Genomic DNA, 27,943 nt, shown 5'->3' with positions numbered 1-27,943 from the left:
GAGAACAAGGTGAAGAGGAACAACTTGGCTCTACACTATACAAGAAGCTCAAAACAGTGCTCACAATTAATGACAAAGTTAAACTTTCTGCCATTCATGACCGAGTACATGAGATCAAGTTAGTCCACTGAAACATTGTCAACCTTGGAAAGGAACTAGACCAAATTTGGAATGATGCTGTGAGGCTGGGCAGTCACATGGATGAAAAGCTCAAGAAGTCCACCCTCTACCACTGTGTCAAAGACAACTGGCTATACACTCAAACTGTAGACTCCCTCAAGGCAGCTCAACCCAGTTGCAACTACAAATATGCATATCATGCACTAGCCAAGAAATACCAAGAAGCTGAGCTTTCAGGTCGCATCCGAGCCACTGCCAGAGCTGCAAGCAACAGAAGTTCAACAGGCCAAATTGGCAAGCATAGGCAGGTTCTTAACCAAGAGGGCTACAATAGGGGTAGGCATGACCCTGCAAATCCTAATGAACCAGCCAAGTGCTATAAGTGTAGGCAACCTGGTCACATCACAATCAATTGCACTGGTAATCAGGAGCGAGGATAGGGATTCAGGTGCACCCTCTTCGTAAGCAACACTAGCAACCACAACCAAGACAGTACATGGATTCTTGACTCTGGAGCTACACATCACATGGTATGTGATGAGGATAAGCTAATTGCTCCGATGCCAAAGAAAGGATCCATAGATACCACCAGACATGAACGGTTGCAAGTACAGGAAATAGGAGATGCAACCTTGCAAGTTAGAGATGTTAAAATACCCCTCACAGATGTACTTTATGTTCCTAACCTTAGCAAGAATCTATTGTCTGTCCCAGCATTAACTGAAGATGGTGCACGAGTGATATTTGAAGAATCTGGAGCTACAATCCTCCAACATGATGGGAGCATGGTTAAGAGCAAGACCAACCAACACCAGAAAAGATGGGAAGTTCACAGCAACTCCCTAGCAGCACAGCTCAATGACCCCCTTGAGGGCATTGATGATAACATGACACCAGCAAGGCCCACAAGCCACACGATAAGCAAACTATGGCACAAACAATTTGGCCATCCAGGCAGAAATAAAACCCAGCAAATCCAAGCGCACTATTTAGGAAGAGAAACACAGCTTGAGCACAACTCAAAGGACTGCAATAGTTGTAGTCAGGCAAAGCAAACACATGCAAGGATGGCAAGTAGCAAGACAGAATGAGCACAAGCACCATTAGAATTAATACACATTGACCTAATGACAGACCTACAAGGCCACCCCAACTACCATCATGCGCTAGTAGTTGTAGATGATGCCTCATCATATGTATTCGTGAAACCGCTCCTCAGCAAAGCAGAAGCGTTCCCCACCTTAAAAGCATGGATCAAAAGGGCAGAAGTAATGACAGACCACACACTAAAGTGCATCTGTAGTGACAATGGAACAGAATGGTCAAGCTTGGCAGCAGAGGAATGGAAGAAAGAGGCAGGTTTTAAATGGCAGAAAACCACCCCATATGTCAGCATGCAAAATGGAAGAGCAGAGCACACCATCAGATTGCTACAAGAAAAGATGTGAGCAATGCTCATCCAAAGATCGGTGCCAAAAGGTTTATGGCCCTATGCCATCATGGCTGCCAGACATGTACTTAATTTGACACCATCAGCAAATGCCAACAGAATTCCATATGAAGATTTTCATCGCACAATGGCTCATGGCCTGGCAAAACAATTGTGTGTCTTCAGCTGTCTCACATGGGTCCACCTCCCAAGGAAAGATCATGCAGGCAAGCATGGCATGAGAGCAATACCAGGAATCATGATTGGTTATGACAACAAGCATAAGGGATGGAAATTCCACACTCCAGAACACATGCCATCTATTCGATGGAGTAACTCAGCTACATTTCATGAAGATAAAGGCTGGCATGAACGACCCAAAGAAAAGAGCCCACTGCAAATCGGATTTGAAAGTCTAGAGGCAGAGGGTACCAGATCAGAGACCATTGACCATGAGCCCATATTGGAACCAGAGGAGATCAACATACAAGACCCATCCTCACATGCCTCCACTACACAACCCATCGACACCATCGAAGACAACCAATCAGAAATTGCCATTGAAGACATTATTGGGGAGGCCAACATGACCACCATGAACCTTACACCAACATTGAGGGAAGCACTTGACAGTGATGAGGCTCAACAATGGCAAGAAGCCATATGGAAGGAGTTAGATGGGCTCAAAGCCATGGGGACTTGGGAAATTGTGGATGTACTGCCAAACACCAAACTCGTTGACTCTAAAATCGTCCTCTGCCTCAAACTGGATGCTGATGGGATACCTGTCCGACATAAAGCAAGACTTGTTGCACGAGGATTCACACAATGAGAGGGCATAGACTTTGAAGAAACCTTTGCACTGGTGGCACCACTTAGTGTGATAAGAGCCCTGTTGTCACTGGCAGTGGAGCGGGACTGGGAGGTCCATCAACTTGACATTATGATGGCCTACCTCAACTCCACACTCAAGCACATTATCTATATGAAACTGCTGGAAGGGGCAAAGGTACCAAAAGGAAAGGCTTATCGGGTAGTAAAAGGACTATATGGACTCAAGCAATCAGGAAGGGAGTGGAACATGGAGTTTGACAAGTTCCTGCAGTGCTCGAACTTCCATAGACTTGATTGTGTGCTGTGTATTTACACCAGAGGAAAAGGGGACAACTTTGCAATAGTGATCATCTATGTTGATGATACATTGATTATATCTCCAAAACTGACAATGGTCAAACACATTAAAAAGGAGATAGGCAAGAAGTGGAAGATGGAGGACAGCAGTAACGTATCCCATTTTCTCGGGATCAAGATCTCCAGGGATTGCAAGGCAAAGACTATGGATCTCATGCAAACCAGCTATGTCAAACAGCTACTAAACAAGCATCTAGATAAATGTAGAAGAAAATCCAGCACACCGCTCCAGGATATCCCAGTACCAGAGATGACAGCAAGCATAGCCGAGTGAAAGGAATATCCACAAATCGTTGGCAAACTCCTATGGCTGTCAAACGGAACACACCCAGATATCAGCCAAGCTGTGGGTGTCCTTGCACATTACATGACACAACCATCGAAGGAACATTACAATGCAGCACAGAGAGTGCTCCAATACTTGGATGGCACTCAGGACATTCACTTGCAATACAGTAGCAACAAGCAACAAGATTTTCTGGTGGCGCATAGTGACGCGAATTGGGCAAGTGACACCACAGTGCAATGCAAGAGCTTGTCAGGGTCAGCAGTCTTCATACACGGAAACCTGGTAGCATGGAAGTCGGCACTACAGCACTGCACTGCCCTATCGGCAGTAGAAGCAGAATTCATGGCAGCAACCAAAGCTGCATGAGAAATTCTCTTCTTTGGACACCTCTTCAGGGCTATCGGGGTTGATGTTGGTACCCCCATAATTTTCTCAGATAACACAGGCACCATCCAGGTAAGCAAAGACCCTGCACAACATTGGAAGTTGAAGCACATTGACACCAAATACCATTTCATAAGAGACAATGTACAAGATGGAAAGGTCAAAATCAAGTACATCAGCACTGAAGATAACTTAGCAGACATCTTTACCAAACCAGTGGGCAAGGAGGCACTGCAATGCACCTGACAAGGGTTAGGACTGACACCACAACAAGGTACAGCAGCTCAGCAGCCTACTGCCTTGCTGCTGAGGGAGACAGTTGAGGGAGATGCATCGGCACTCCAATGGGATTCACAGGGTCTGCGGAGTGTTATGGAGCCCATGGAAGATAGGCAAGTCATCAATGAGGCAAAGACACATATAGGTGGCAACTCATGTGGGATGCATAAGCATTGCCACACTAACATGCAGGAAGTGACAACACAGGAGCGACACAACGAATGGCTCAACACAGGCTAGCATATGTGGAAGAGATTACCAAGTATATATATGATAATGTACATAGAAGCTAGTAGATAGAATTAAACAAAAAACATAACTGCAAAGATAAACAAAATTCCTCAACTAGTTGCTAAAAAAGCAGAAAAATGGAGAAAAAAAAAAAAGAAAAAAAAAAAATCCAGCTTGAAATTTCAGAATTTTCTTCTCAGGCAAGCGTGGAGGGACCATGGCATACTGCGCTCTACTGTGCTCTGCGCTTCGGTCACTCTTCTGGGCAACGTTATCCGGTACAACCTTCTCCTCACTACTTTTCCACTTCTTCCCCTGATCATTCCTCCTCCTCCTCTTCTCCTCCCGTCTCGACAGCAGGCCCTTTGTCATCAAGATGGCTTCCACCTCTACTAACGGCGCTGCTGCTGCAGCCGCCTCCGGCTCCGGCTCCACACAGACCGCCGACATGACCTCGCGCGACTACTACGCCGACTCGTACGCCCATTTCGGCATTCACGAAGAGATGCTCAAGGATGAGGTTCGAACTCGCTCCTACCGCAACTCAATCATTAACAACCCTCATCTCTTTAAGGATAAGATTGTCCTCGATGTCGGCTGTGGTACCGGTATCCTTTGCATGTTCGCTGCCAAAGCCGGCGCTAAAAAGGTCATCGGTGTTGACATGTCCAACATCATCGACCAGGCCAAGATCATCACTGAAGTCAACGGTTTCAAGGACACTATCCATCTCGTCAAGGGCAAGCTCGAAGAAGTTGATCTCGGTCTCGGACCCGATGGCAAGGTCGATATCATCATCAGCGAATGGATGGGTTACTTCTTGCTCTACGAGAGCATGCTCGACACAGTCCTCATGGCAAGAGACAAGTACCTTGCTCCTGGAGGAATGATGTTCCCTGACAAAGCCACCATGTATATCTCCGCCATCGAAGACCAAGAGTACAAGGATGAGAAGATTGGTTTCTGGGACGACGTCTACGGTTTCAACTACTCTTGCATCAAGGACATTGCTCTCCGTGAACCTCTCGTAGACACTGTTGACATCAAGAGCGTCGTTTGCGACCCTTACCCCATCAAGCAGCTCGACCTTCTCACTGTGACAAAGCAAGAGTTGTCGTTCGAGTCAGAATTCACTCTCAACGCAACAAGGGACGACTACGTTCACGCATTTCTCGGCTGGTTCGATATCTCCTTCGACGCCTGCCACAAACCAGTACAGTTCTCCACCGGTCCTCACTCGCGTTACACCCACTGGAAACAGACTGTTTTCTACACAAAGGATGTTCTGGCTGTCAACCAGGGCGACTCTATCACGGGCAAGTTGGTCTGCAGACCTAACGAGAGGAACAACAGGGATCTCGACATTACTATCGACTACGAGGTGCACGGCGCTACAGCTACAAAGGGGAGGATGGAGTACAAGATGTCCTGAACTACCTTCCCCTTTCATTAACTTAGCACAGTTCAAGCCACCAACATTGCAGGCTTTTTGTGGCTTTTTATCATTTCTCTTTGTAACTAGGTTCCCCTCTCTTCTCCTGTAGAGGGTGCGCAATATGTAGATCATTCCAGGTATCGAGATGCCGGTGTGTCTGCTTGGAAGACGATGCAGCCGTTAGAAAGTATTTGAATCAAGTCTCAACTTGCTCACAAGTCATTAGAGGCGCTCATTCGCACATCCTTGGCACAGCAGAATAAATCTCTTCAGCAAAGGTGTCTATTGCAGCCCAAATGAACAGAGCTCAGAAAGAAACAACCTTGGCCCCACTCTTCTGCTTCTTCGCACTCTTCTCCCCCGACGCCGATTTGCCCTCAATCTCAACCTGTGCTCTCTTCCTAGCAAAGTTATGGAAATCATCCTCATCTCCACCCAATCCTCTCTCCTCCTTTGTCGATCCAACAATAACCTGGTTGACCAACTTGTTTGCCTCTGGATCATTCTTTTTGCTCTTGCCCTCGTTCCTCAACGCTAGTGGACAGTCCTTCGCCAAGTGCTCCACGGAGCTGCAAAGTTTACAGCTTCCTCCTTCGGGGTACACACCCCTACCTGCATTGTGAGGGCACTTTGAAGAAAGGTGACCTTTGGAATGACAGATGAAACAAGTGGCGTAAGGAAGTTCGTCGTTCTTCATTGCAGCTTTGCGGCACTTAGAGAGTGTGTGTTCCGTAGATCCACAGCGGAAGCAGATTCCCACTGCATCACGACCGATCATGGGTCTATCGCCTGAAGTGTCGTCCGACTTCTTCAGAGAGATGGATTGGGCATCGAGAGCGTTTGGACAGTCTTTGGCGGAATGACCCATTCCACGACAAGCGAAACATTTCAGTTTGGATTGACGTTGTTCTGCTCGTTCCTCTCGACGCACATCGCGGCGATCCATTCTTTTCTCTTCATCTGTTTTGTTGTTCCAGCTATCACCGTTGCTCTGGCCGTTCCTGTAGGTGTTGGTAGGGTTGCCTCCGCGAGCGCCCCATCCTCCATCACCGCCTATACTGGAGCCATTATGGGAGTGAGGGTGGGTGGGAGCCGACCAAACATCCTTCTGCCTAGACTGCCACATGGTATCTGATTGTGGTGCACCCAAACGGATCAGTTGACCTTTGGGTCCGTATTCGAACGATCCAAACATCTGCTCGACTTGTCGTTCAATATCGCGCGTCATCTTTTGGAACCTCTTCTTGCTTTCTTCCTTCTTGGCCTTTTTGGCTTTGAGTTTGAGAAGTTTGGCTCGTTTGAGGAGTTTTTCTACTGTTGGTGTTTCAGCATCGGCTGCGGCCTTCTCTTCGGCTTCATTGGTGGTAGTGGCGGAGGCGGAAGTGGATGCAACGGGTTCGGTCGACTCAGCATCTGCCTTTTCGGTGGTGGATTCTGTGGAGTCAGTTTCCTCGCTCTTGTTCTTCCTGTCCTTCTTGTCTTTCTTGTCCTTCTTTTCCTTCTTTTCCTTCTTTTCCTTCTTATCCTTCTTCTTGCTCTCCTTTGAGGGAGACTCGGTAGGTTCGGAAGGCTGCATCTCTACTTTGGCGGGAGAAGCTACCGGTGTGGAATTGATCTCGGGCTCGCTATCCGAATCAACGGTCTTCTTGGCGAGCGACCGCCTTCCATCGAGCTTTGTATATCTTGTCATGGTATCCTGTTTGTTCTATGCGATTTCGTCCAGGGTCGGGGTTGATGTATGGTGGGAAGACGAACAAGTTGCAAGTCATTCTAGGAAGAAGAGAGTGCGAGCGCCACCAAAATTTCAAAAAGTTCACCTTTCTCCACCAAAATTTTCCCAGACGACATCGCTTTTTACAGGGTCCAATTTTCTCTATTCTGTTATCTTACTTACCCTAACACTGTCAAATACTGCCGTGACCGGCGGTGGAGGTTTCTAGACGTGTTCGGGCCAGTTGAAATTAGCTACACCACTAGGAGACCACGGTCAGGCACTCCTTTAGTCTGATGCTCTATGTGAAAAGGCTTAAATTTTCGTAAGGTGGTGACGACTAAGCTAAGGGCATATATACATATTCTCGGCACCTGACTGCACTCCCTATGTTGAGTCATGCCCATGTGCCACATATCATCTCTCATAAGTGTTGTCATATCAACATGTCCCCTGCATACCATGGCGTCAATCCTCGTGCATAGGCTGTGTTAGCTCCCACTAGCTTCGCATTCTGCTTGTCCTCCTCATCGCCTGATGCCTTCCCGATTCCCCGATCCTGTGAGCTACTATTTAATACATCACGCATTGGCGATGTCGGTGCATCTTCAACTCCCCCCCTCAACGGCATATCCAATCCTATCATTCTTGATATCCTTGTTGTGTTGAGTCCCTTGAGAGGTTTCGTGAGTATGTCAGCCACATTGTTGGCCATTCCGATGAACTCGATTGATATGTCACCATCTTGCACATGATCCCTAACAAAGTAGTATCTGGTATCGATGTGTTTGAGTTTCCAGTGTTTGGCCGGATCTTTACTGACTTGTATGCACCCCTGGCTATCAGTGCGCAGCGTTGGCGTGACTCCGAATACTCCTAGATCCCTGAGTAAATACGAGAAGAAGAGTGCTTCTCTTGCTGCTTCGGAGGCTGCGACCAGTTCTGCTTCCACTGCCGATAGTGCCACGCACTTCTGTACATGTGATTTCCAACTAACTGGACATCCATACACATATGTGATTGCTCCGGACGTACTTCTACGCCCATTTGTAGGGTCAGAAGCCCAATTTGCATTGGTATACGTAACCACCGGTTGGTCTGCGTGACTCCTGTGCGCTCCTCCTAAATTTAAGCGGTAATCGCTCATCTGGTTCAGGTACTTTAACAAGTGTATCACAGCACTCCAAGCACTGTCGATCGGTTCTGACATATATCGTGCCAAAGCTCCTACTGCGAACGAGATGTCTGGCCTCACTGTGTTGGACACCCATAAAAGTTGCCCCACTAGCTCTTGATATCGTTTGGCCTGATCTGGGTTACACTTGTTTCCTCCAGCGATTCCTGCTACACTCTGCATTGGTATCCAGGTTCGTTCACTTGTTCTTTCTAGCCACTTACTTACCATGCTTTTAATGTATGCACTTAGATCGAGTGTGATCCTGCCTTGTCTCCTCTCTCGAGTGATTTTGATTCCTAGAAATTCTCCTACAGGTCCGTTGTCCTCTGTTCCCCACTTGTCCATGATCTCGGCTTTGGTACGGTCGACCTCCCTTCTGCATGGCGATGCGATCAGCATGTCATCCACATATGCCGTAATGACTGTGAGTTGGTCGCCCGCTCCCCTTGAGTAAAGGCATGGGGTGCTCGGCATGCAGTGGAAGCCAATACTTCGGAGGTGGGTATCCAGCTCGATGTTCCATTCCCGACCTGATTGCTTTAGACCGTAGAGCCCTTTTATGAGTTTCAATACCTTTCCTGGAGGTACCCTGGTTCCTACCGGTGGCTTTAGGTAGACATCGTGACGCAGGCTTGAGTTGAGGTAAGCCTGTTTGACATCGATGGAATCGACCTCCCAGTCCCGTACGGCTGCGATGGCCAGCACTCCCCTTATTGCTTGGATGGGTGCTACTGGCGCAAATATTTCTGTGTAGACCGGGTGTCGAATCGTGCACCTCTGGAGCGCGGAATATAGTGCATCATTACTAAATGGGGCACCTAGGAGGCTAGTTTCCGTCTGTATGACCCTGATCTCTTTGATTAGTTTACGGGCATCAGCATGAAACATCTTTGTCTCATTGAGCTCGGCAAGTAATGCTATCCATCGCGAGGTTCTAGCTGCCTCGCTGGTAAGACTCTTTTCGATCTTCTTCCAAGCTTGATGGCAGGTCAGGTGGTTCTTGCTGATGTCGAGTAGGAGGTAAAGGACGTTGTACTCTCCTTCGGTGTCTAAGGTGCTTCGTAGGACACCCACTAGGGCGTTGTCAAAAGTTCTGTTCCATTTCGGGTGGTTTCTATCGTACGTGCCCTCTAAGTGTCGTGTGGCATGAGGGACTACTCGGAGGTTGGCCTTGATGAGTGTGCTCCAACTATAGTAGTTGCGTGACATGAGCTTGGGAACCGTCTCCAAGATTTTGGCCAAGGTGCGGTAATCGTATCGGTCATCATCGTCGTCCGATTCTGATCCTCCTTCATCCTCATTGTCAAAATACTCGGTTTCGTTACCGTCAGTGACCTCTTCGTCAATTTGTACTCGTTGTGGCATTTTACCTTTTCTTGTCCTCTTGGCTGCTTCACCCATGCTGGCTTGGCGGTCGTTATCTCCCGCCATATTTGAATGTCGTGGGTTCGAGCCCCACGTTGGGAGCCAGTTGAAATTAGCTACACCACTAGGAGACCACGGTCAGGCACTCCTTTAGTCTGATGCTCTATGTGAAAAGGCTTAAATTTTCGTAAGGTGGTGATGACTAAGCTAAGGGCATATATACATATTCTCGGCACCTGACTGCGCTCCCTATGTCGAGTCATGCCCATGTGCCACGTATCATCTCTCATAAGTGTTGTCATATCAACATGTCCCCTGCATACCATGGCGTCAATCCTCATGCATAGGCTGTGTTAGCTCCCACTAGCTTCGCATTCTGCTTGTCCTCCTCATCGCCTGATGCCTTCCCGATTCCCCGATCCTGTGAGCTACTATTTAATACATCACGCGTTGGCGATGTCGGTGCATCTTCAACTGGGCCACGTCGACGTTGCGCACCCTCAGAAAGCTCAGTCTTCTGAGCGCTCGTAACCCTCTGTTCTTTTCACACCATCATCCTCAATCCTTCACTCCCTTACCGCAGGATTAAGATGGACGAAATACGCAAGATCCCGCCCGTGACACGCTTCCTGCTCGGTGCCACCGGGGCCGTCACCCTACCATGCGTTCTGGCCATCACTACACCCACCCGGTTTGTCCTATTCTGGCCTTGGGTCATTTCCAAATTCCATATCCACCGACTCTTCTCCTGCTTCTTCTTCGCCGGCAGCGGTCTCAAGCTCCTCTTCGATCTCTTCTTGCTCTTCCGTAACAGTCAAGATCTGGAATTGAACCATTTTGGTCGTCGTACAGCAGACTACACTTGGGCTTTGCTGGTTATGGGAACCGTGATTCATGCTGCCAACTATCCCCTCGGATCGGCGGTGCTGTTTGGTCCCATGCTGAACGCGCTAGTGTATGTATGGGCGAGGGCGAATCCAAGTAGTAGCGTCTCATTCTTTGGGATGGTCAACTGTCCGAGTAGGTGGTTGCCATATGTGTATATCGGAATAGATCTACTCCAGGGAGGGCCTGCATTGGCGGTTCAGAGTGGAACCGGCTTGTTGGCTGGCTATGCTTACTGGCTTTTCGATCAGCTTCTGCCAGCGCAAAGAAGAGGCAGAGCTCAGGGGAGGAGCTACATCCCCACCCCAGGCTTTCTGCAATCTCTGCTTACGGACTCGGTAGACCCAGCACTGGCAGGACACAACATGGGAGACCGCAACGCACGCCGCTTCGCAGGAGGCACAGTCTGGAACGCTGCTCGTGACCGTGGTCATCGACTCTCTGACCGAAACGCCAGTAGTGCTTCACCTCGCCCAACAAGCATCGCATCCGCTCTTGGCGCAGGAGCGCGATCTACCTTGTCCACGCTCAACCCATTCAACCGCAGCTCCTCGTCCAGCTCTTCCCGCACCGCAGGTCCAAACAGAGAAGAAATGCTAGCAGCAGCTGAGCGTCGTCTTCGCGCTTCTCAATCTTCATCTATTGTAGGACGAAACGCTGCTGAAAAAGTCCCCTCAAAACCAGCAGGATCAAACACAGCAGGTAGCACCAGCTTGAACGCTCGTTCATCAGCAGCAGCAAGCCGTGCTTCACCAAGTGCGAACTTGAGAAAGACAGCCGCTGGTGGAGCACAGTCGAATATGTTCACTTTCGGTCAGCTCAATGAAAAAGGTGCGAGGAAGCAAGGTGAGGGGGAAGAGGATCATAGCTCAAGCGGAGGAGCTGTGGCGGAGCAAAGATGGGGAACGGAAAAGGCGAAGGCGAAGGCGAAAGATAGCGATGATGAGGTGGAGGAGGATGTTAGTACGGGTCATAGTTGGGGTGGGAGTGGTCAACGACTCGGTGACTAGATACTACACACTCCCATCTTACTTTGGAGATCATTTATGCATTGCAATCGTGGCAATATTGCAGTACTGATGTGCGCGAAACGTGTGACTACAGATTGTGCTGAGACCCGACAGCTTGAATGAGAAGCTTGTAAAACTCAGTAGCCTTTACCAACCCATGAATTGTCGTCCTCTCGTCGACTGTGTGAATGTTCTCCTCCTCTCCTTTGATCGGGAACGGCAAATCCGAACCAGGACTGAAACGGAAGATATGCTTCGTAAGCTTCCAATAGCTCTTTGTGTCTGTGTTTCCACCCATTACGTCGGGGGCAATCAGGATGTCTTTCCACACAGCTCGCATGACTCCCTGCAATAGGACCCAGGGTTTGGCGCTGCCGAGTGGTGTGAATGGTGCTGGCTCTAGTGCTGAGTTGAATGCGTCCGAGAGTACCACTCTGCCTTTCTTTCCTTTCGTTGAAGAAGAGATGAATGACCACTGAGGTGTTCCATTGCCCTCCACCTCTAGCCCGAGCTTGCGTGCAACAGGGGAGATAGTACGATGCATGTGTTTCCTCACATCATCAGTATTCAACGTCACGTCAATCCTGTGGTTCACCACGGTAGAGGCTTGTTCGGGTAGAGCATTGATCTTGACGCCGCCGGAGACAAGGTCGACTGCTTGGGTTGTTTGAAAACCGAACCGTTGTTCTCGGGACATAAATTTAAGGACCTTTTGGGCTTGCTTCTGTAGCTTTCGCTCTGCCCATTTGCAACGAGAACTGACCTTGCGCTCGAGATGAGCGAGCTTTTTGAGCGCGATACTAAGTTCATGATCTGCTTTGGGTGCATCTCGTGTGCATTGAAGATACTGGAGAGCTGGGTTTACTTCTTGTGGGGATTTGCCGAAGAGTTGGATGGCGGGAGTGAAGGGCTTCGCTTCAATGGCAGTAATGAGCTGGGCGAGCAGGCCGATAGAGGTATGAGGTTGAGGCGCTGAAGAATGGCCACCAGGAGTGTAGACAGTGATTCGGGCATCGAGGTAGCCCTTCTCAGCAACTGCGGGGGCAGCAACAGGAATGCCCAGGTTCAAATCGATCTGACCGCCCTCGTCGACAATCATCGCTACTCCATCGTCGCCGTATCTCTCATGAAGGAACTTGGCAAGCTCGATGCCTCCTTGCGTACCTGCACTCTCTTCGTCAAAACCGAATGAGCATACAACCGTTCGCTCAGGTGTAAAGTTAGACTTGAGAAGGCTCTCGAGTGTAGCAAGGATAGAGATGAGGGATGCTTTGCAGTCGCCTGCACCTCTGCCCCAGACCAGGCCAAGGTCATTGTCGATGAAGCCTGAGAACGGTGGGTGTGTCCAGAATGGGATGGTCTCGGGCTCGACAGGGACGACGTCTTGATGGGCCATCAGCACGAGCGGGGCAAGTGACTCGTTGGAGCCAGGGAAGGTGTACACGAGACCCCATTCGTTAACTCTTTCTAGCTTGATGGGCGAGTCATCGGCATGAATTCGCGGAAAGGAGGAGCGTATATAGTCGTGGAAGGGAGCAAAGACCTTTTCCCATCGAGCTGGGTCTTGAGCGACACTGGGCCAGTCATCGCCCACGGTGGTGTCAACTTGCACCGCGCCGGAGAGGAGTTGAGCCAGTTCGGAGCTGGATGGCAGCTCGAAATCGTTGTTAGAGCCGTCTAAGAGCGATACATTGGATTTTGGAAGCTCGAAAGCGGGAACTTGTGGACATGCTTCGTTGTCGTGAGAGATCGTCTGCTTGGGCCATTCGACTGCTCTGTGGAAGAACATGAAGCAGATAAGACCAAAGGTGCAGTACTGCAGCCATCTCAGCCACCACTTGTGACGAGGATGATGTGCTGTTTGGCTGAGAGCGGTCGGTAAGGCATGCTTCGTCTCTTCATGTCGACCCATCTTTGCGAATGTTGTCGATGAAAGTGAAGGTGGAAAGGCAAGATAAGAGAAAACGGCTATGCAATGCGTGTGGTCGCGTGCACGGTTGAAAAGTGTGAAAGGCTCCGCGGATTCTCGGCAAGTCGGTTTGCACAGCTTTGCTTCTGCACCACGACCATCAAGACCTCCAGACTCGCAATTGCTTTGGGTTCCGCGACCGCCTCCATTCCTCGCTTTGTCGGCGAAAGAAGCTTGAGAGGCTTTGAAAGGATGCAAGATGGCGATCAGCTGGCTGCAGAAATCGACAAAGCCATCAAGAACATGACACCTGCACTGCCGGCAGAGGTGTTTGCTCACATAATCGACTGGCTCGTAACGCCAATAGATCCCAACGATTCGACACTACCGCACCCGTCAGGCGCTGACCTTGACTATGCCCCTGCACTGCCATCATCGACAAGTAGCGACCTACTCTCGGCCGCATCCTCATGCACATTACTCCACCAGATCGCAAGTCGAGCTCTCTACCGAAGGCCGCTTCTTGGGACACTCAAGTCGCTCAACTCTCTAGCTAGCACCATCTTTGCAGACGCCAAGAAGCTGTACAGTCCTGACCATGGTCAAGCCTCGGCACGCGCCACATGGATCCGTTCGCTCCACCTGCCGCCTGGCGACGGACTGCTTCAACCCGGCGATACGTTGGCAGACCAGGCGGACTACGTTGAGAGCCTGCGGACGCTCTTCAATCATGCAAGTCAGCTTGATTTCGTCTCGCTTGAACACCGCCAGGCAGGTGCAGCTTTGCTTGAATTTCTCTATCCTGCAACCACCTGTCGACCTCGCCGACTGACGCTTTCGAACCTCTCTTTCTCGGCACCGCCATTCTCGACGATGCAGTCTTTGGCACCCTTATCCAAGCTTACACATCTTCACCTCATCAAAATAGTACCTCCGCCCACATTGATCTCGTTTCTGATCGGCAAGACGATCAACGCAGATGAACAGGGCAATGTGCCAAAGAGCATTGAAGCAGGCTTGTCGCCACGTCAAACACTCGAGTGCCTGCGCCTGTCACTGCTGCCGCCGGATGCGCTGGTCGAGTTCGGAGCGTACATAGGTTGGAGGAAGGCATGGAAGGGGTATGAGCAGCTTCCTGTGCAGCAACAGGCTCACGAGCCTGCCCCTCGCGCTCCACGTGGTCCAGCAAGACGTTTTGCAGTGCAAGAAGCATTGTATGATCTCGCGACGCATTCATCTCGGCTACCACGACTCGGATTGCTGTTACTCGAGCTTAGTCCGTTGGGTCCGTTACCATCACCGATGGTAGAAGAACGCGAGAATGACCCCTCTGCTACGTTCTTCAGGGTGGGAAGGAACGCTCCGGCCTGGCCAATGCTTGACGCTCGCGAAACGGGGAGAAGAGGAAAAGCAAGTGTTGCTGACGTCAGAGCAAAACGCTCGAATCTGCATGACTTCAAGGATGCGATGCAGATACCTCCAGTGGCAGCAAACCATCCAGATACGGCAGCTGCCTCCCCTTTGGGATTGCCAGAGGAGGAGGATGGTATCGATCCAGTCGACAGTCTCGACGAAGAGTCTAGCCAAGTGCCTGCCGTGACGCCAGAAGAACTACGCACGGCCGAGAGAGACAAGTATTGGCGTCTCGTCGAAGAAGGCAAAAGGGCACTCATCAAGCTTTGGCGACCGTCGCAAACTGAGCCTGATGTGCCAGACATTCGTGTCGTGACTGCCAGACGGGGAGGACACGATCGAAGAGAAGTCTTTCTCGATTTTTACTGTCAAGCTCAGCACGAGCCATCCACAGCCACAGCTACAGCCACAGCTACAGCCACAGCTACAGCCACAGCCACAGCCACAGCCACAGCCACAGCAAGCCGCTCGAATGGTCACAGCTGCTCAGCAGAAGCAAAGCGACTTTACGGACAAGCCGACGAGGTGGGATGCTGGGCAGATCCAGACGTCTTTTCGCTCGTCACAAGTGCGCCGTACCTCTCTTTCAAGTCACTCGGTGAAGCCGATCGCGGCTGGTATTGGACAGGGGAGCTGCCTCGCCAGACGAGTGATCGACTGAAAGCCGTGCTCCCCTCGCAAGTCACACGGCCATGAGCCTGAGTGCAATCGAAACTCTGGTTCTGTCCGCACGACAAGGCTCGGAAGCTCAACAGCCCGCGGATGTCACACTCTAATCACAAGACAGGTCTGCGCGACATGACAGGGCCACACCCTCGATTCTCGCGACTTGATCAGACTCGCTCGAATGGCTGGTGTGTTTGCCAGCTTTGTACCTTCACTCCCTCGTTGTTCAGATTGGCAAGTGCGAACTAGTAAGGCTATGGGATGCTGCTCGACACGATCATTCTGCAGACATGCCTCGTTCCGCAAATACGCCGAGAGCCACTGCACGGGTCGAGACCGAGATCCGCATCGTGGCTACAAGGCATTTTTTCGAGTTCAATCACGATCCGATGCGAGACTTCTACAGTCAAGCTGCAAGCCTGACGCTTAGCCAGTTGATCATGACAGAAAAACGAGTTGCACTGCAGGAACAGAACGCCAAGCTGCATCAGCTTCTGCCGGCGAGGGGCGTGATGAGGGGCGACGTTGGGGTTCGCGCCGATCCGGATGTATTCTCACTCGTCATGACACAGCCTTGGCTACCGTATCAGAGAACAAAGGATGGCAAGGTAGCATTTTGGACAGCTTTCCTCCCACGAGATGCAGTGAATGTCGTCACTTCCCCTTTGACGGTACCTCTGGGCAAGCGGGTATTCTACCCTGTACTTTTTCATCTAGATCGGGCAATTCTCGATGAAGAAGGACAGCAGGAGCTGCTCCAGCTGCAAGCAGGTGGTCAAGCCAGCGATGACGATCATAGCAACAGCAACAATCAGGCGGTCACTTCGTAGCAGTGACCTGTGCTATACGTGGACAAACATCCCAATCTTGGCTATTGTACAGATGTAGTTCGGCCATGCAAATCAAATCGAGCAAATGAGGCTGGAGTCCTCAGCCAGCCATTGAAAGTCGCAACAGGACCCCTCTGGCCATCTGCTTCTTCCTCTTCCAGCTCTTCATCGACTTTGCCAGCATTCACCATCGAATTTTTCTCTTCCTCCCGGCGTTGCCCGCCTCTTATAGCTGTCGCATCCCTCGCCCGACTCAGAAACCTCTCCACCACTTTCTGCGCATCTTCCCTCGAACCCAGTAGCTCATCCTTTCTCTTTCTGTGCGCCTTAGTCCCACCTCCAAGCAAACCTGCTTTCGCATCGCAGTATAGCATTTCTCCCTTCGCCTGATCAAGATCTTTTCCGCTTATTGAGCTATACAACGTCACAACAGATTGATAATAGTTCAACTTGCACACCACCGACCTAGCTGCTGACTTCAATGGCTCGCCCAGGCCTCCTTCTTTTGCTTTTGCCCGTTTTGTGGGTGCACCCATCTTTGTGCCCGATACCAGATTCTCCGTCTTCCCACCCTCAAAAGTCGGTGAAGCAATGTGAAGGACTGAGTTCGGGCAGCTGCTTGGATCATGATTCGCTTTGAACGCCTCCGTCTTATCTTTCGGTCCTTGTTGAGCGGTGGTGATGTCTGAGGAGAAAGCAGACCAAGCTTGTTCAAGCTTGGATTCTCGACTGTCTGCAAAGGGTTGATGTGACCAGCCTGCTTCCATTTCCTGACCTTCTTGCTGCGTTCGGGCTCGGTTGAGGGCTCGTTTGCAGTCTTTCGCCAATACTCTTCTGAGGGCTGCTCTTTGCTTCTCTTCCGTCTCTGAACCTGATGGGTCGAGGGGAAAGGAGGGAAAGATGTGCCGTGTAGGATGGTCGGAGATGGTGATGGAGTTAATGTATATTGGTGTGAGGAGGGCTGAAAGGAGGCTGCCTTGGATGCCTATTTCGGATGCGTTCCATAGGGCGATTTTGTCGCTGCAAGACATGGCAATGCTTGGCGGTGAATCTGGGCGGCCGGGCTTGGTGCGGAGTGATCCGGTGACGCTGTTGGAGGACGACGAAGGGTGGGAGGATGATGCTCGGCCTCGGACGACGCTCCCCTCTCCTCCTGTTCCTCCTGTTTCAGCATTCCGACATAAGCCGGAATCGGTGGTGTGGAGTTCAAGCAGCTCAGCAAGCGTAAGTGCACCATCCTTGCCAGCAACTTGATCCTGAGCGGCACGCTGAAACTCGAGCAACTTGTTACTTGCGTCTCCGCATGGTAGCGTCGACACGTACAGGTGCACTTGCACTTCCTGGCTTAGCTTCCTCCTCTCTCCGTCCTCAACCTTCTCGAACAGCTTCGGCCCCCCTTCTTCTCCCGTGTTGACCTCGCTGTGCAGCCGATTCAGAAGCCAAAGGCGAGCGCCTCTTCGTGCGAGAACTTCTGCGTGTTGATCATGTAGCACATCTCCATTGGGCGGTAGCGAGGTGTAAGGTAGACACTTGAGTCCAGTTGCTAGCGATATAAGCGCATAGTCTCGTCCAGAGGGAGACGTCGGAGACGGGAAGGAAAGGATAAAGGCGGCGAGAACAGTCCATTCGAGATGTCCGTTGGATTTGGTTCCCGGTTTGGCGCCACGGGGAGGTAGTTTGTTGAGGTAGGTCGAGATCGCTAGAGATGCAATCTTTTCATGGTCGATCTCTCTGCTTTGTGCTTCGGTGCTGTGAAGCATCCTGGCCCCACCTGAGAGGAGAAGCAGAGGGAGTGTGGTTGTTGCGAACGGAAAGGACAAGCGGTCAAGAAGAATGCAATCCAGGGTCCAATCGCCAGGCACAAAAATTAATAAATAAAGAAAAAAAGATTGTTAGACCGCAATAATTCACAAATTCGACATATGGGCGGTGAATGCGCGATGGCAATCATTTGCGTTTTGTTGCTTTTTATAGAAAACGCTCCGAAAGCGGCAGGCGGATCGGCGTCTGACATGCCAAGCCCTCACGTTCCTTGAGCCTCGCTTACAATTTCTGCCCCTTGTGCTATCTATGCGTCCACCACTTCCATCCGTGCTTCCTCATCCTCACCACCATTTCATACTTTCGCTCGAGATTTGACCTATACCCCAGGATTCCCTCTAGATGCCTCCGATTTGCTTCATATAAATACCCTGACATAGACATAGACATAGACCCGAAACTAGAGGACAAGGATGGCTTCAGCAGAACAACTCCACCAGCAGCTGCACCCCGGCTTTCCACACGTACATCACCATCGAACGCTCAAAGAGACTCTGGAAGGCGACGACAAGACCACTAGCGCCGAATCTGTGTCTTCCTCTCGCTCTGGCTCTCCTTCACCCAACGAAGATGGCCAGCATGCTTCTGCGAAAGAAAACGGTGATGGTGCACCCAAGACCAACGGCGATGCAGAACCCTCTTCCTCATCCTCAGGCCCCAGGGGATCAGCCTACAAGATCAAGCTTCATTGTCGATCCTTTGACCCCATAGCTGACTCTCAAACACTTCCTCCAGACGAATTACCATCGCATTGGGTTCCCACCGTTATCTCACAGCTCTCTCGTGTATCCTCGACCGCGTTCGGCAATCTAACCTTACCATGAAACAGCACCTCATCCCTCAAACAACAGCAATCGCAGCAACAGGAGGAGGAGGAGAACGAAAAGGAAGAATCACACATGCTGCATCGCCTAACATTCGTCAATCCGTGGGAGCATAGCTTCCGTAAACCTAGTATCAAAACTGTCTTGAACGGCGGATTGAAATGGGGTCTACCGGATAGCTATATTGAAGGATCAGGCAAAAAATTCGTACGTGCGAGTGGGTTCAAGTCGAACAAGAAGATTGCGAGGGAGCTGGAAGGGGCAAAGGCAGATTTAGGGGAAGGATGGGATAACGTAGAAGTTGTGGATCCTGATTGGGGGTGGCCTGCTTCTGGCCTCAAGAAAGAAGTTGATCATATTCGACAGAAAGATGATACGCAGCCAGAAAGCAAAATGAATGAAAGCGATGCTGACGATAAGGCGAAAGAGAAGAGTGTGAAAGAATGGCAAGATCCAACGAATCCAGATAAGGTCGCTGATAGGGTGACTTGGCTGGGTCATGCATCTACTTTGCTTCAGCTTCCGCCGCTTTCCACTAGCACAACGAGTGCGAGTGGAGGAGGAGAAGATGTGACTTCGAGATCGATCAACATTTTGTTCGATCCGATCTTTTCAGAACGTTGTTCACCTTCGCAATCAGCCGGACCACAACGGTTTACACCAGCTCCTTGCTCTGTTGACGACCTACCACCGATCGATTTCGTCATTATTTCGCACTCGCATTACGATCATTTGGACTACCATACGTTCCGTCAGCTAAGACACCATCGGGGCGACAAGATCCACGCGATTGTTCCGTTAGGAGTCAAAGATAAGCTCACCGGAAGCGGCGGGCTTGGATGGCACAAAGACCAAGTCTCGGAGCTGGATTGGTGGGACAATGCCTCGCTCACCATCCCTTCCTCTTCAGGAGATAGTGGAGAGCTCAAGATTTTTTGTACACCAGCACAGCACGGCAGCGGCCGTGGAGCAGGAGACAAAGACGCCACCCTCTGGGCAAGCTGGGTTGTTCAATGGCAGTCTTCTTCCTCAAGTGGGGAGAAGAAGAGATTCAGCGCATTCTTCGCTGGAGACACCGGACTCAAATTCCACCCTGACAGTCCTCATAAACGCAGCAAGTACCCTGCATGTCCTGCTTTTGCAGATATTGCAAAGAAATTTGCACTTTTCGATCTTCTCCTTCTGCCTATCTCGGTCGGTTCTTCGCTGAGCTACTTCAGATCCTGGGATCCTTTCCCTCGTGCTTTCTCGCCTTTCCCGCGGGTAGCGAGCACGTTGACATCGAGTATTCACATGGATCCATATGATGCAGTCGAGTGTCATGGTATCTTCAACAAGAACGGAGCCAAGAAGGGTGGGAAGGGAATGGTGAGTATGGCAGTGCATTATGGCACCTTCGTACGGAACGAAGAGCAAACGAAGGCAGATGTGAGAGAGTTGAAGAAAGCTTGTAGTATGCAGAAGCTGAAATTCCGACGAGTAAAGGATGGGAGTGATTTGATAAAGGGAGAAGAAGAGGAGAAAGAGGAGGGAGCCGAAGATGTGTTCTTAGTCGCTGATCAGGGTAAGACTGTTTGGCTTCCCATTCGCTCCAGCTCTTAGACTCCTGATTGAAACATAGATAATCACTTATACCCGCGGCACACTGCATGGTCGAAACTGCTTGCAATGCAAGCCGAATTTTTCATTCATATACAAACGAATGTGTCTAAACGCTGAGATTAGGTTTAGATGTTCTTGTTCTTATGAGCGTTCTCCCCAACCCTGTGGATCTGGAAAATCCTGCCAATGATCCAATCCTTAACCCTTGTAGGCAAGTAGTAAGAGATCCAAACAGTCAGACTCTTCTTCCCTGTGAAGAGATAAGCACCTGGGTTGTTTGCGCTGACCCACTTCCTGACGTTCCTCGCGAAAGTCTCGCTGGGTGTTGGTTCACCCTGTTGGCTGAATTCGGCACGGAACTTGACGAGGTCTTCGACATGTTTGTACATTGAGTCTGCTGGAAGGTAGCCCAAGTCGCCAGATTCGGACGAGCCGTGGGCGGATTGATTCTTCAGCGTGTTATCAGCGATCGAAGACTTGATGGCACCAGGAGCGACAACGACAACTTTGATGCCGAACCCGGCGAGTTCGAGACGAAGGGTATCGGAGAGAGCGTGGACCGCAGCTTTAGAAGCGGAGTAGGGGGCACCGAAAGGCATGCATGCAATGGCGGCGACAGAACCAATGTTTACGATTACGCCCGATCGACGTCGGATCATGGACGGAACTGCGGCTTGAGTTACTGCGATCAATCCGAAGAACTACGAAGTTAACCACAAATGCAAACATAGTCAGATCTCTCTTCCCTTTGTGCTCTTCTTATAGGGAGTGGTCTGGGTGCTTACATTGGCATCAAAGGTCTTCCTAATGTTATCCGCTGGCGTTTCCACCAAAGGGCCCACAGCAAGATTTACCCCAGCGTTGTTCACTAGTATGTCAATCCGGTCCTGTGTGGAGTCGGTGATGACTTTGAAAGCAGCCTTGATGGAGTCTGAATCGGTAACGTCCAACCGAACACGTTCGATTCCGGCAGGAAGCTCTCGAAGAGACTCGACGTTGCGCGCGGTAGCAAAGACTCTGTAGGTTCCCTGAGCGTCGAACTCGATGGCCATGGATCGACCGAGACCGGAGGAGCAGCCGGTGATCACGACGACTTGACGCGGGTCTTTAGCTACGGCTAGATCTGACATTCTTGATGTGCTTTCTGAGGTGATGCTTCGAGTAGTGAGCTGGTTCGAGGAATGAGTTGATTCGATAAGGAAGATTCGATAGTGAAGATTCGAAGAGTGAGTTGGTAGAATGAGGAAGGAGGAGATAGGGATGGATGGGGAGGAGAAAGAAGCGTGGAAGAGGTGGGGTACAGATGCTTAGCGTTAGGTGATGCACGGTTCACAAATTCTTCTTGCCCCACCTACGTTGTGGGAAATTTCAAAGGAGGGTTGTCCGATAGGACGAATCTGCACACCAACACTAGAGAGGTTTCGGTAACTTACCTACGACCAACGACGAACTCGTAAGCGAGTACGTCGGAGAGGTGGAAAAAATGGTGGTTCGGAAGCAACAACATTTACAACGACCAACTCGGGTTTCGGACAGCACAATTCTTTTTTATTTATTTAAAAAAAAAATCCACTTGATGCGTCTGTGCGATTAATAAGCATGAGCTCACCAACCCGCGTCCCTCGGAACCGGCTGATACAGTGAGATCCGTGAGCTGGCGGATCACGGGCCGGTAAAGTTGAGGTTCACGGCCTCGGCTGGCACACTCCTCACTATACTTTCACACTCAACTCATCATTAGTAAGCTATATATGTTACATTCCTCTCAAAAACATGCCTGAAGAGCAGTTGGGCGTTGACTTTTCCAACGCCTGACTGCTACCAATGGAAAAGGGTCTTGGTCAGCGTCCACGGCCTCCGGCGACCGAAACCTCACTACTCAAACAACACAGCGCACACATCCGACGTTTTACACAATCATTTCACACTTTGCTGCAGCGGACATGAGCTTCGCTTACGGGAGACGTACCACGAGACTGGTCCATGTGCCGCGGCTTCGCAGGGTGAGACGAGGTTTCAAGAAGAAGCAAAAGCGATGACATGTGTATGACGCCAGTACCAAGTTCGTTTGGTTGCCGAGCTTGAAGCCCCACAAAAATCAGCTGAAATTTATGCGTGAAAATTAAAAGAAAAGAAAAAATGTGAAAGAAAAGGCCAAGCGAAAATAAGGTCGAGAAATTGACCACAAAAAAAGGGTCTTGCCCCGCGCACAGACTTCTTCCTCCACACGACACCTCGCCACTGCACACCATCATTCGAACTGCCTCTCAGTACATAGAAATCACGATGCCAGACAAGAAAGATAGCAATAGCGCTAGCGCCAAAGTCGAAGCAATGAATCCTTTCTTCCCTGCCCCCCATGGCCCCACATTAGCCGGAGTAGCTGCTCTGCTAGCCCAGCCCACAACCCGTAATGTCATAGTCCTCGCCGGCGCCGGGATCTCAACCTCCGCCTCCCCACCCATCCCAGACTTCCGCTCCCCAGGGACAGGTCTCTATTGCAATCTTGCAGCATGCAACCTTCCATATGCAGAAGCAATCTTCGACATCTCCTACTTTCAGCGTCATCCACAACCCTTCTTCACCCTTGCAAAGCATCTCTATCCTGGAAACTTCAAACCTGCACTCGCACATTACTTCCTCGCTCTCCTTCAGAACAAAGGAAAGCTCAAGCGGGTCTTCACACAGAACGTTGATACTCTGGAGCGAATAGCAGGTGTGGAATCAGACAAGATCGTTGAAGCGCATGGTAGTTTCGCCACCTCCACGTGTATTGTCTGCAAGCATAGGGTTGATGATGATTGGATCCGGGCGAAGGTTATGAATGGTGAAGTGGCTAGGTGTCCAAGAGATAAGTGTTTGGGCAAGAAAAGGGGAAAGGGAGACGGAGAAGGGCTAGTGAAGCCGGATATTGTGTTCTTTGGCGAATCGTTGCCCTCGACGTTTTTCAGGTGCATGCCAGACTTCAAAATGGCCGATCTGCTGATCGTAATGGGAACTTCGCTGCAGGTTCAGCCTTTCGCAAGTTTGATCGATGCTGTGTCAGCTAGTTGTCCGAGGGTACTGATCAATTTGGAAAGGGTGGGCGAGTGGGCCTCTTCGGATGGGTTTGGTGGGGGAGGAATGGGTGGAGGCATGTATAACGAGACAGGGTTTGACTTTGATGGTTTGACGTATGGTGGGAAGGACAAGACTAGGGATGTGTTTTATGAGGGTAAGGCTGATGACGGTGTGGCAGAATTGGTGAAGCTCGTGGGCGAAGAATGGGAGAAGGAGCTCGCGAAGCTGAAGGAGGAAGGATACAAGAAGTTGGACAGAGAGGCGAAGCCAACAGTGGATGTGAAAGAACTGAAAACTGATGAGAAGGAAGTGGCGAGCAAAGACCATGGAAGCGAAGCCACAAAGCCTGAAGACAGCAAGCAAACGGCCAATCCGACAATCAAGGACGATGCTAGCAAGTTAGACGAGCTCACTCACGATCTCGAGACAAAAGCGAAGCTCGATGACGAAAAGCCAGATACGAAGGATGAGACGAGAAAGTCGAAAACAAGTTCCCTGTAACGACAGACGCTGTATATTACACTAAATCAAGGAACAAGATTAGATCGCAAGTGCTCTGGGACCAGAGTTGTATAATCATGATATCGTTGGGTATATTGTAGTGTCAATGAGTTGAAATTGAGGTTCAAGCTGAGCCTGATGTTGCAAGGCTGTTGGTGGCGGAGGGATGGCTGCGGCCGCCGCGAACGAAGGTGTTGTAGCTACTGATTGCTGTGTGATTCCATTCTGCCCTTGCTGTGCGTACTGGTAACGCTCGTGCTGACTAGGGTACGGCTGGTGCTGATGCGTGTGATGCGGGGTGTAGACAGCAGATGATGCTCTACCTCTCCCCCTCCATTCGCCTCTTCCCCTTCCTCCACCCATACCTCTCCCCGCACCGCCTGCTCTCGGCGGTGGTCTCTCTGGCAACTTCCCCTCAGCTCTAACCTCTGTCTCTAACCTGTCAAACAACATTTTCTTCGCTTCCTCCTCAACTGGTTCCCTTGACATCTTTCCCGCAGGATACGTCAGCACATAATGAAATCCTTCCTCCGTAGTTGCCTTCTGATACGTCCTCAGGAAATGCGGTAGAATCTCCAAGGCTTGTTCTGCTGTCTTGATCGTCTCGTGATCTTTCCTGATGCGCAGACGTTCTTGAGCGGCTTTGATCGAGATGGTGAGTGTGAGTGAGATTGTGATAATCTTCCTTGTGGAACCCTCGGCTGATGAGATCTCTTGTGCGAGCTCGAGCCAAGTACGGCGTTGTTTGGCGTCGATGTTGGTGCGGTCGATGACAACGTTGTGGCCTGCAAGGAGGCCTGTTTGGGCGGCATAGAGAACTGCACGTCGGTCGCCTAGCTCGTCTTGGTTACAGTGACGCCATGTTGGGAAGCGATCGACTAGGGCACGTGCGAAGGTGGACTTGCCGCTACCGATCAGGCCTGAGAGCACGAGAAGGTATTGCTCTTGGACCGGTCCATCTTGGTTTGCGGCATCTGATGGCTGTGTGGGTTTAGGTGAAGATGGTGCAGCCGGAGCTTCTGGCGGTGCAGGCTGAGAAGTGCTTGCCTCGACCTGCGTGGTGGCGAGGGCAGGTGTCGGAAGCATGACGGGATGACCTAACCTAGTGAAGGGAGACAGGGTCCTTCACATGTGTCCCTTTGCATATCCAACAAGTGAGCTTTCTTCCAAAGTCATCGTTCTGCGGAACTGCAAGCTCTTTTCTTCTTAGCCAAAAAAAAAAGTTAGTTGATTTTTGCACGTGACGTGAAGCTTTCTTCTGAACATCGCTTGCGTTTTTGCTGCTCGTCATCATCGTCCTCATCAGCTGAAACACCAGTGTGCTACTCCACATCGCCTCTTGACTTTACGTAGCAACTTCAGCGCATCCCGCTCATCCTCACTCGCTGCGTCGTCGGTTCGATCTTACTTCGATAGGGCTCTTCTTCACGATGTCTTTCGCAACCGGTCTAGGCTCGTCCTTACGGACAGCATCCAGCAACAGCGCCGCTGCCACTGCCTCTTCATCTTCCTCCGCCGCTGTTCGATCCTTCTCCGTTTCAGCTCGAGCCTTAGCCAAGGCACGTAAGCAGCGCAATGCCGCTGACCCAATGGCTCTTCGCAAAATGGCCAAATTCAATTACGACGATGTTCCCACCCTCGGTCACGCCATTCTCCAGCGCAAGCGCGAGATGCTTCAGCTTCTCCGCACAGTTGAGTTCGAGATCCCTAAGCTGGCCTCTTTCCGTCAAAGCTATACTCCACCGAAGCCATCTGAGGTCCTTCAGTTCCGATTCCAACATTACCAGGGCGAAAAGCACCCAGCATCGCGCAAAGTCGTTCTTTCTGTCGATGTCGACGCTCTCTCAAAGGCCGGTGCTGTAAAAGATGCAATGTCGAAGCACAAATTGCTGTTGCTTGCGGGAAGCAGGTTCCACGCAAAGGGTGGAAAGGAAGGTTTGGAGCAGGGCAAGGGAGAAATCAAGATCTCCTGCGAGTTGTTCCCGAATGAGAGACAGAACATGAAGTGGTGTTCGGACACATTCGATGCGCTGGTCAGGGAGGCAAATGTGAGGAGTGAAGAGGTGGATGCATTGCCATTGGATCCAAGGGCCGAGTTGATCAGGGAGGACAAGAAGAGACATTACTTGAGGGCCGATAGGCCATCGTTCAAGGATTTCCCCAAGGAGTGGTTGTAACATCATCAGTCTGTAAACGAGTCCAGCTCCTAGAAACTAATGCAAGTGTACTAGTATCGCAACTCACCCCGTTGGTACTCATATTGTTTGGTGCAAAGCCGAGCGAAGCCGAGCCTCACAAGCGTTCAGTGACGAGAGCTGCGTCAATGCTATGATGACTGTGACACGAGAAAGTCTGCCGGTCCGAGCAAACAGCATTGCACCTATACAGACATGTCTTGCGAAAAGAGATGTGAATCTGGACGCCCTGAGCGAGTAAAAATTGTACCGACTTGATGCTTACCTGCAGCAAGGGAGTGGGAACAACATCGCTCAATCGCGATTTACGTCCCGATCTGCGATCTCTAGAGTGAGTTCTCAACAAGTGTGTTAGACTTAGACTACGCACATGATTTGTCTTAGAGAGTCTCAACCTGTCAGGTAAAGCGTGACTTTTCATTGGCTGCAGATAATCAGCAACACCTCTTACCAACGCTTGCTGTCTTGGCCGCCCTTTTCGACAGCTCTTCCACACTCGAACGCCTTGTTCAGAAACTTTGATCCTCACATGGATGCTCTTCTTCTTCAAGTGTTTCGAGTACATGCCATGAACGCCGACCATTGTTCCGAGGGATGTGATCGATTAGCCATTCGAGCGTGATCACTTGGTCCAGGTTATATAGATGTGTGTGCATTGCAGCGTCGCTTTCTATGCGGCAAGGTCTTGAAGGCAAGAGCAGACAAGCAGATAGCGGAGCGTGAAACTCCTCTTCTTATCTTTCTGTGCCGGTTGTTGCGGGCGTGTCCTCTTATCTTTGGCAGTTCTCGGCGTGGTGGGCAGGTGTGTCAAGTCAGGCAAAGCTCTTGTATTTCATCAATCTTGCCACCTTCCCACGCTTCGTCGTCGCAGCAGCTGTCTCCCCCACCGGCGTTTTGACAATGACCGTTGCTACTGTAGTAGTTGCCAAGTAAACGTGGCTTGGGCTGACACTTGTGTAACAACGTTCAGGGTCTCAGAGTGGGCGCGTGGCACCGTCTAAAGCCTATTGCAACGGTGCGCTGTGGGGCATGATAGACCCACCATTGTCTTGAGTCGGTAGCGTTGCCTGATACTCGTCGTCACACGACGCTTTCACACCATCTCCCAAGTGTCAACGTTGACAAGGGTCGACTGAGTACAAGGCGTTATCAAATGAATAGGACAACGTTGACAATGTCCCACGAAGAGGTGAAGCAGGGGCCAAATTCGATCGTAGAACCAGGAACGAAGAAGCGAAAGATAGTGGATGCAAAGGGTCGCTTGCCGAGGTCTTATGCCTTTTCTTCTCAGTCCTTCTGTCGCTGGTTGTTCATCCTCCTTTGATCAACACCGTCTCCTTATTGTGTACCGCAAGGTCAGCCAAGCGGCCTTCATCTATGCCTCGTGGGGTTCAAGTCGTGGATGGGCAAGACATTCTTTCGCCCCTCGTTTCTTGGCCCTCTCCAAAATATCGTAGTCCATGTCTTGGTGGTGTTAGACGATCTTGGCAACCGCCTGAGATGAGATAAGATGGTGGCTGATGACTGGAGCGCGGAATTGTATGTGCAGAATGAAAGCAGGAGCCGAAGAAAGCGATGGCTTGAAGTTTGTTTCCGTTCTGCTCCTATCTATCAAC

At 50.6% G+C, this 27,943-nt stretch overlaps 14 protein-coding genes across 14 annotated transcripts; 8 read left to right on the top strand and 6 right to left on the bottom strand.

Moving 5' to 3' along the window:
* Positions 1-1,619: 1,619 nt before the first annotated feature.
* UHO2_00113 (uncharacterized protein) lies at positions 1,620-2,381 on the top strand (the record flags this gene model as incomplete). The annotated part of the gene is made up of 1 exon (XM_041556733.1): positions 1,620-2,381. The coding sequence occupies one exon, from the start codon at positions 1,620-1,622 to the stop codon at positions 2,379-2,381; it is 762 nt and encodes a 253-aa protein (XP_041412667.1).
* Positions 2,382-4,299: 1,918 nt separating this feature from the next.
* Positions 4,300-5,355, top strand: UHO2_00112 (putative HMT1 - hnRNP arginine N-methyltransferase; the record flags this gene model as incomplete). The annotated part of the gene is made up of 1 exon (XM_041556732.1): positions 4,300-5,355. One exon carries the CDS (start codon positions 4,300-4,302, stop codon positions 5,353-5,355), a length of 1,056 nt encoding a protein of 351 aa, XP_041412666.1.
* Positions 5,356-5,665: 310 nt separating this feature from the next.
* On the bottom strand, positions 5,666-7,048 carry UHO2_00111 (uncharacterized protein; the record flags this gene model as incomplete). Its single annotated transcript, XM_041556731.1, has 1 exon — positions 5,666-7,048. One exon carries the CDS (start codon positions 7,046-7,048, stop codon positions 5,666-5,668), a length of 1,383 nt encoding a protein of 460 aa, XP_041412665.1.
* Positions 7,049-7,911: 863 nt separating this feature from the next.
* UHO2_00110 (uncharacterized protein) lies at positions 7,912-9,677 on the bottom strand (the record flags this gene model as incomplete). Its single annotated transcript, XM_041556730.1, has 4 exons — positions 7,912-8,042; positions 8,105-8,420; positions 8,472-8,783; positions 8,847-9,677. The coding sequence occupies 4 exons, from the start codon at positions 9,675-9,677 to the stop codon at positions 7,912-7,914; spliced, it is 1,590 nt and encodes a 529-aa protein (XP_041412664.1).
* Positions 9,678-10,201: 524 nt separating this feature from the next.
* UHO2_00109 (uncharacterized protein) lies at positions 10,202-11,506 on the top strand (the record flags this gene model as incomplete). The annotated part of the gene is made up of 1 exon (XM_041556729.1): positions 10,202-11,506. One exon carries the CDS (start codon positions 10,202-10,204, stop codon positions 11,504-11,506), a length of 1,305 nt encoding a protein of 434 aa, XP_041412663.1.
* Positions 11,507-11,594: 88 nt separating this feature from the next.
* On the bottom strand, positions 11,595-13,418 carry UHO2_00108 (putative CPS1 - Gly-X carboxypeptidase YSCS precursor; the record flags this gene model as incomplete). The annotated part of the gene is made up of 1 exon (XM_041556728.1): positions 11,595-13,418. The coding sequence occupies one exon, from the start codon at positions 13,416-13,418 to the stop codon at positions 11,595-11,597; it is 1,824 nt and encodes a 607-aa protein (XP_041412662.1).
* Positions 13,419-13,667: 249 nt separating this feature from the next.
* On the top strand, positions 13,668-15,524 carry UHO2_00107 (uncharacterized protein; the record flags this gene model as incomplete). The annotated part of the gene is made up of 1 exon (XM_041556727.1): positions 13,668-15,524. One exon carries the CDS (start codon positions 13,668-13,670, stop codon positions 15,522-15,524), a length of 1,857 nt encoding a protein of 618 aa, XP_041412661.1.
* A 260-nt stretch (positions 15,525-15,784) lies between these two features.
* Positions 15,785-16,324, top strand: UHO2_00106 (uncharacterized protein; the record flags this gene model as incomplete). The annotated part of the gene is made up of 1 exon (XM_041556726.1): positions 15,785-16,324. The coding sequence occupies one exon, from the start codon at positions 15,785-15,787 to the stop codon at positions 16,322-16,324; it is 540 nt and encodes a 179-aa protein (XP_041412660.1).
* Positions 16,325-16,365: 41 nt separating this feature from the next.
* UHO2_00105 (uncharacterized protein) lies at positions 16,366-18,084 on the bottom strand (the record flags this gene model as incomplete). Its single annotated transcript, XM_041556725.1, has 1 exon — positions 16,366-18,084. One exon carries the CDS (start codon positions 18,082-18,084, stop codon positions 16,366-16,368), a length of 1,719 nt encoding a protein of 572 aa, XP_041412659.1.
* A 474-nt stretch (positions 18,085-18,558) lies between these two features.
* On the top strand, positions 18,559-20,571 carry UHO2_00104 (uncharacterized protein; the record flags this gene model as incomplete). The annotated part of the gene is made up of 2 exons (XM_041556724.1): positions 18,559-18,900; positions 18,997-20,571. The coding sequence occupies 2 exons, from the start codon at positions 18,559-18,561 to the stop codon at positions 20,569-20,571; spliced, it is 1,917 nt and encodes a 638-aa protein (XP_041412658.1).
* Positions 20,572-20,696: 125 nt separating this feature from the next.
* On the bottom strand, positions 20,697-21,701 carry UHO2_00103 (uncharacterized protein; the record flags this gene model as incomplete). The annotated part of the gene is made up of 2 exons (XM_041556723.1): positions 20,697-21,272; positions 21,357-21,701. The coding sequence occupies 2 exons, from the start codon at positions 21,699-21,701 to the stop codon at positions 20,697-20,699; spliced, it is 921 nt and encodes a 306-aa protein (XP_041412657.1).
* Positions 21,702-22,857: 1,156 nt separating this feature from the next.
* Positions 22,858-24,132, top strand: UHO2_00102 (uncharacterized protein; the record flags this gene model as incomplete). The annotated part of the gene is made up of 1 exon (XM_041556722.1): positions 22,858-24,132. The coding sequence occupies one exon, from the start codon at positions 22,858-22,860 to the stop codon at positions 24,130-24,132; it is 1,275 nt and encodes a 424-aa protein (XP_041412656.1).
* A 75-nt stretch (positions 24,133-24,207) lies between these two features.
* On the bottom strand, positions 24,208-25,218 carry UHO2_00101 (uncharacterized protein; the record flags this gene model as incomplete). Its single annotated transcript, XM_041556721.1, has 1 exon — positions 24,208-25,218. One exon carries the CDS (start codon positions 25,216-25,218, stop codon positions 24,208-24,210), a length of 1,011 nt encoding a protein of 336 aa, XP_041412655.1.
* A 344-nt stretch (positions 25,219-25,562) lies between these two features.
* Positions 25,563-26,309, top strand: UHO2_00100 (uncharacterized protein; the record flags this gene model as incomplete). Its single annotated transcript, XM_041556720.1, has 1 exon — positions 25,563-26,309. One exon carries the CDS (start codon positions 25,563-25,565, stop codon positions 26,307-26,309), a length of 747 nt encoding a protein of 248 aa, XP_041412654.1.
* Between the last annotated feature and the right edge of the window lie 1,634 nt (positions 26,310-27,943).

This window comes from Ustilago hordei (genome assembly GCF_900519145.1).
Source record: "Ustilago hordei strain Uho2 genome assembly, contig: UHO2_contig_01, whole genome shotgun sequence".
NCBI classification, from domain to species: domain Eukaryota; kingdom Fungi; phylum Basidiomycota; class Ustilaginomycetes; order Ustilaginales; family Ustilaginaceae; genus Ustilago; species Ustilago hordei.
This window is presented reverse-complemented; position numbering and strand designations above follow the sequence as displayed.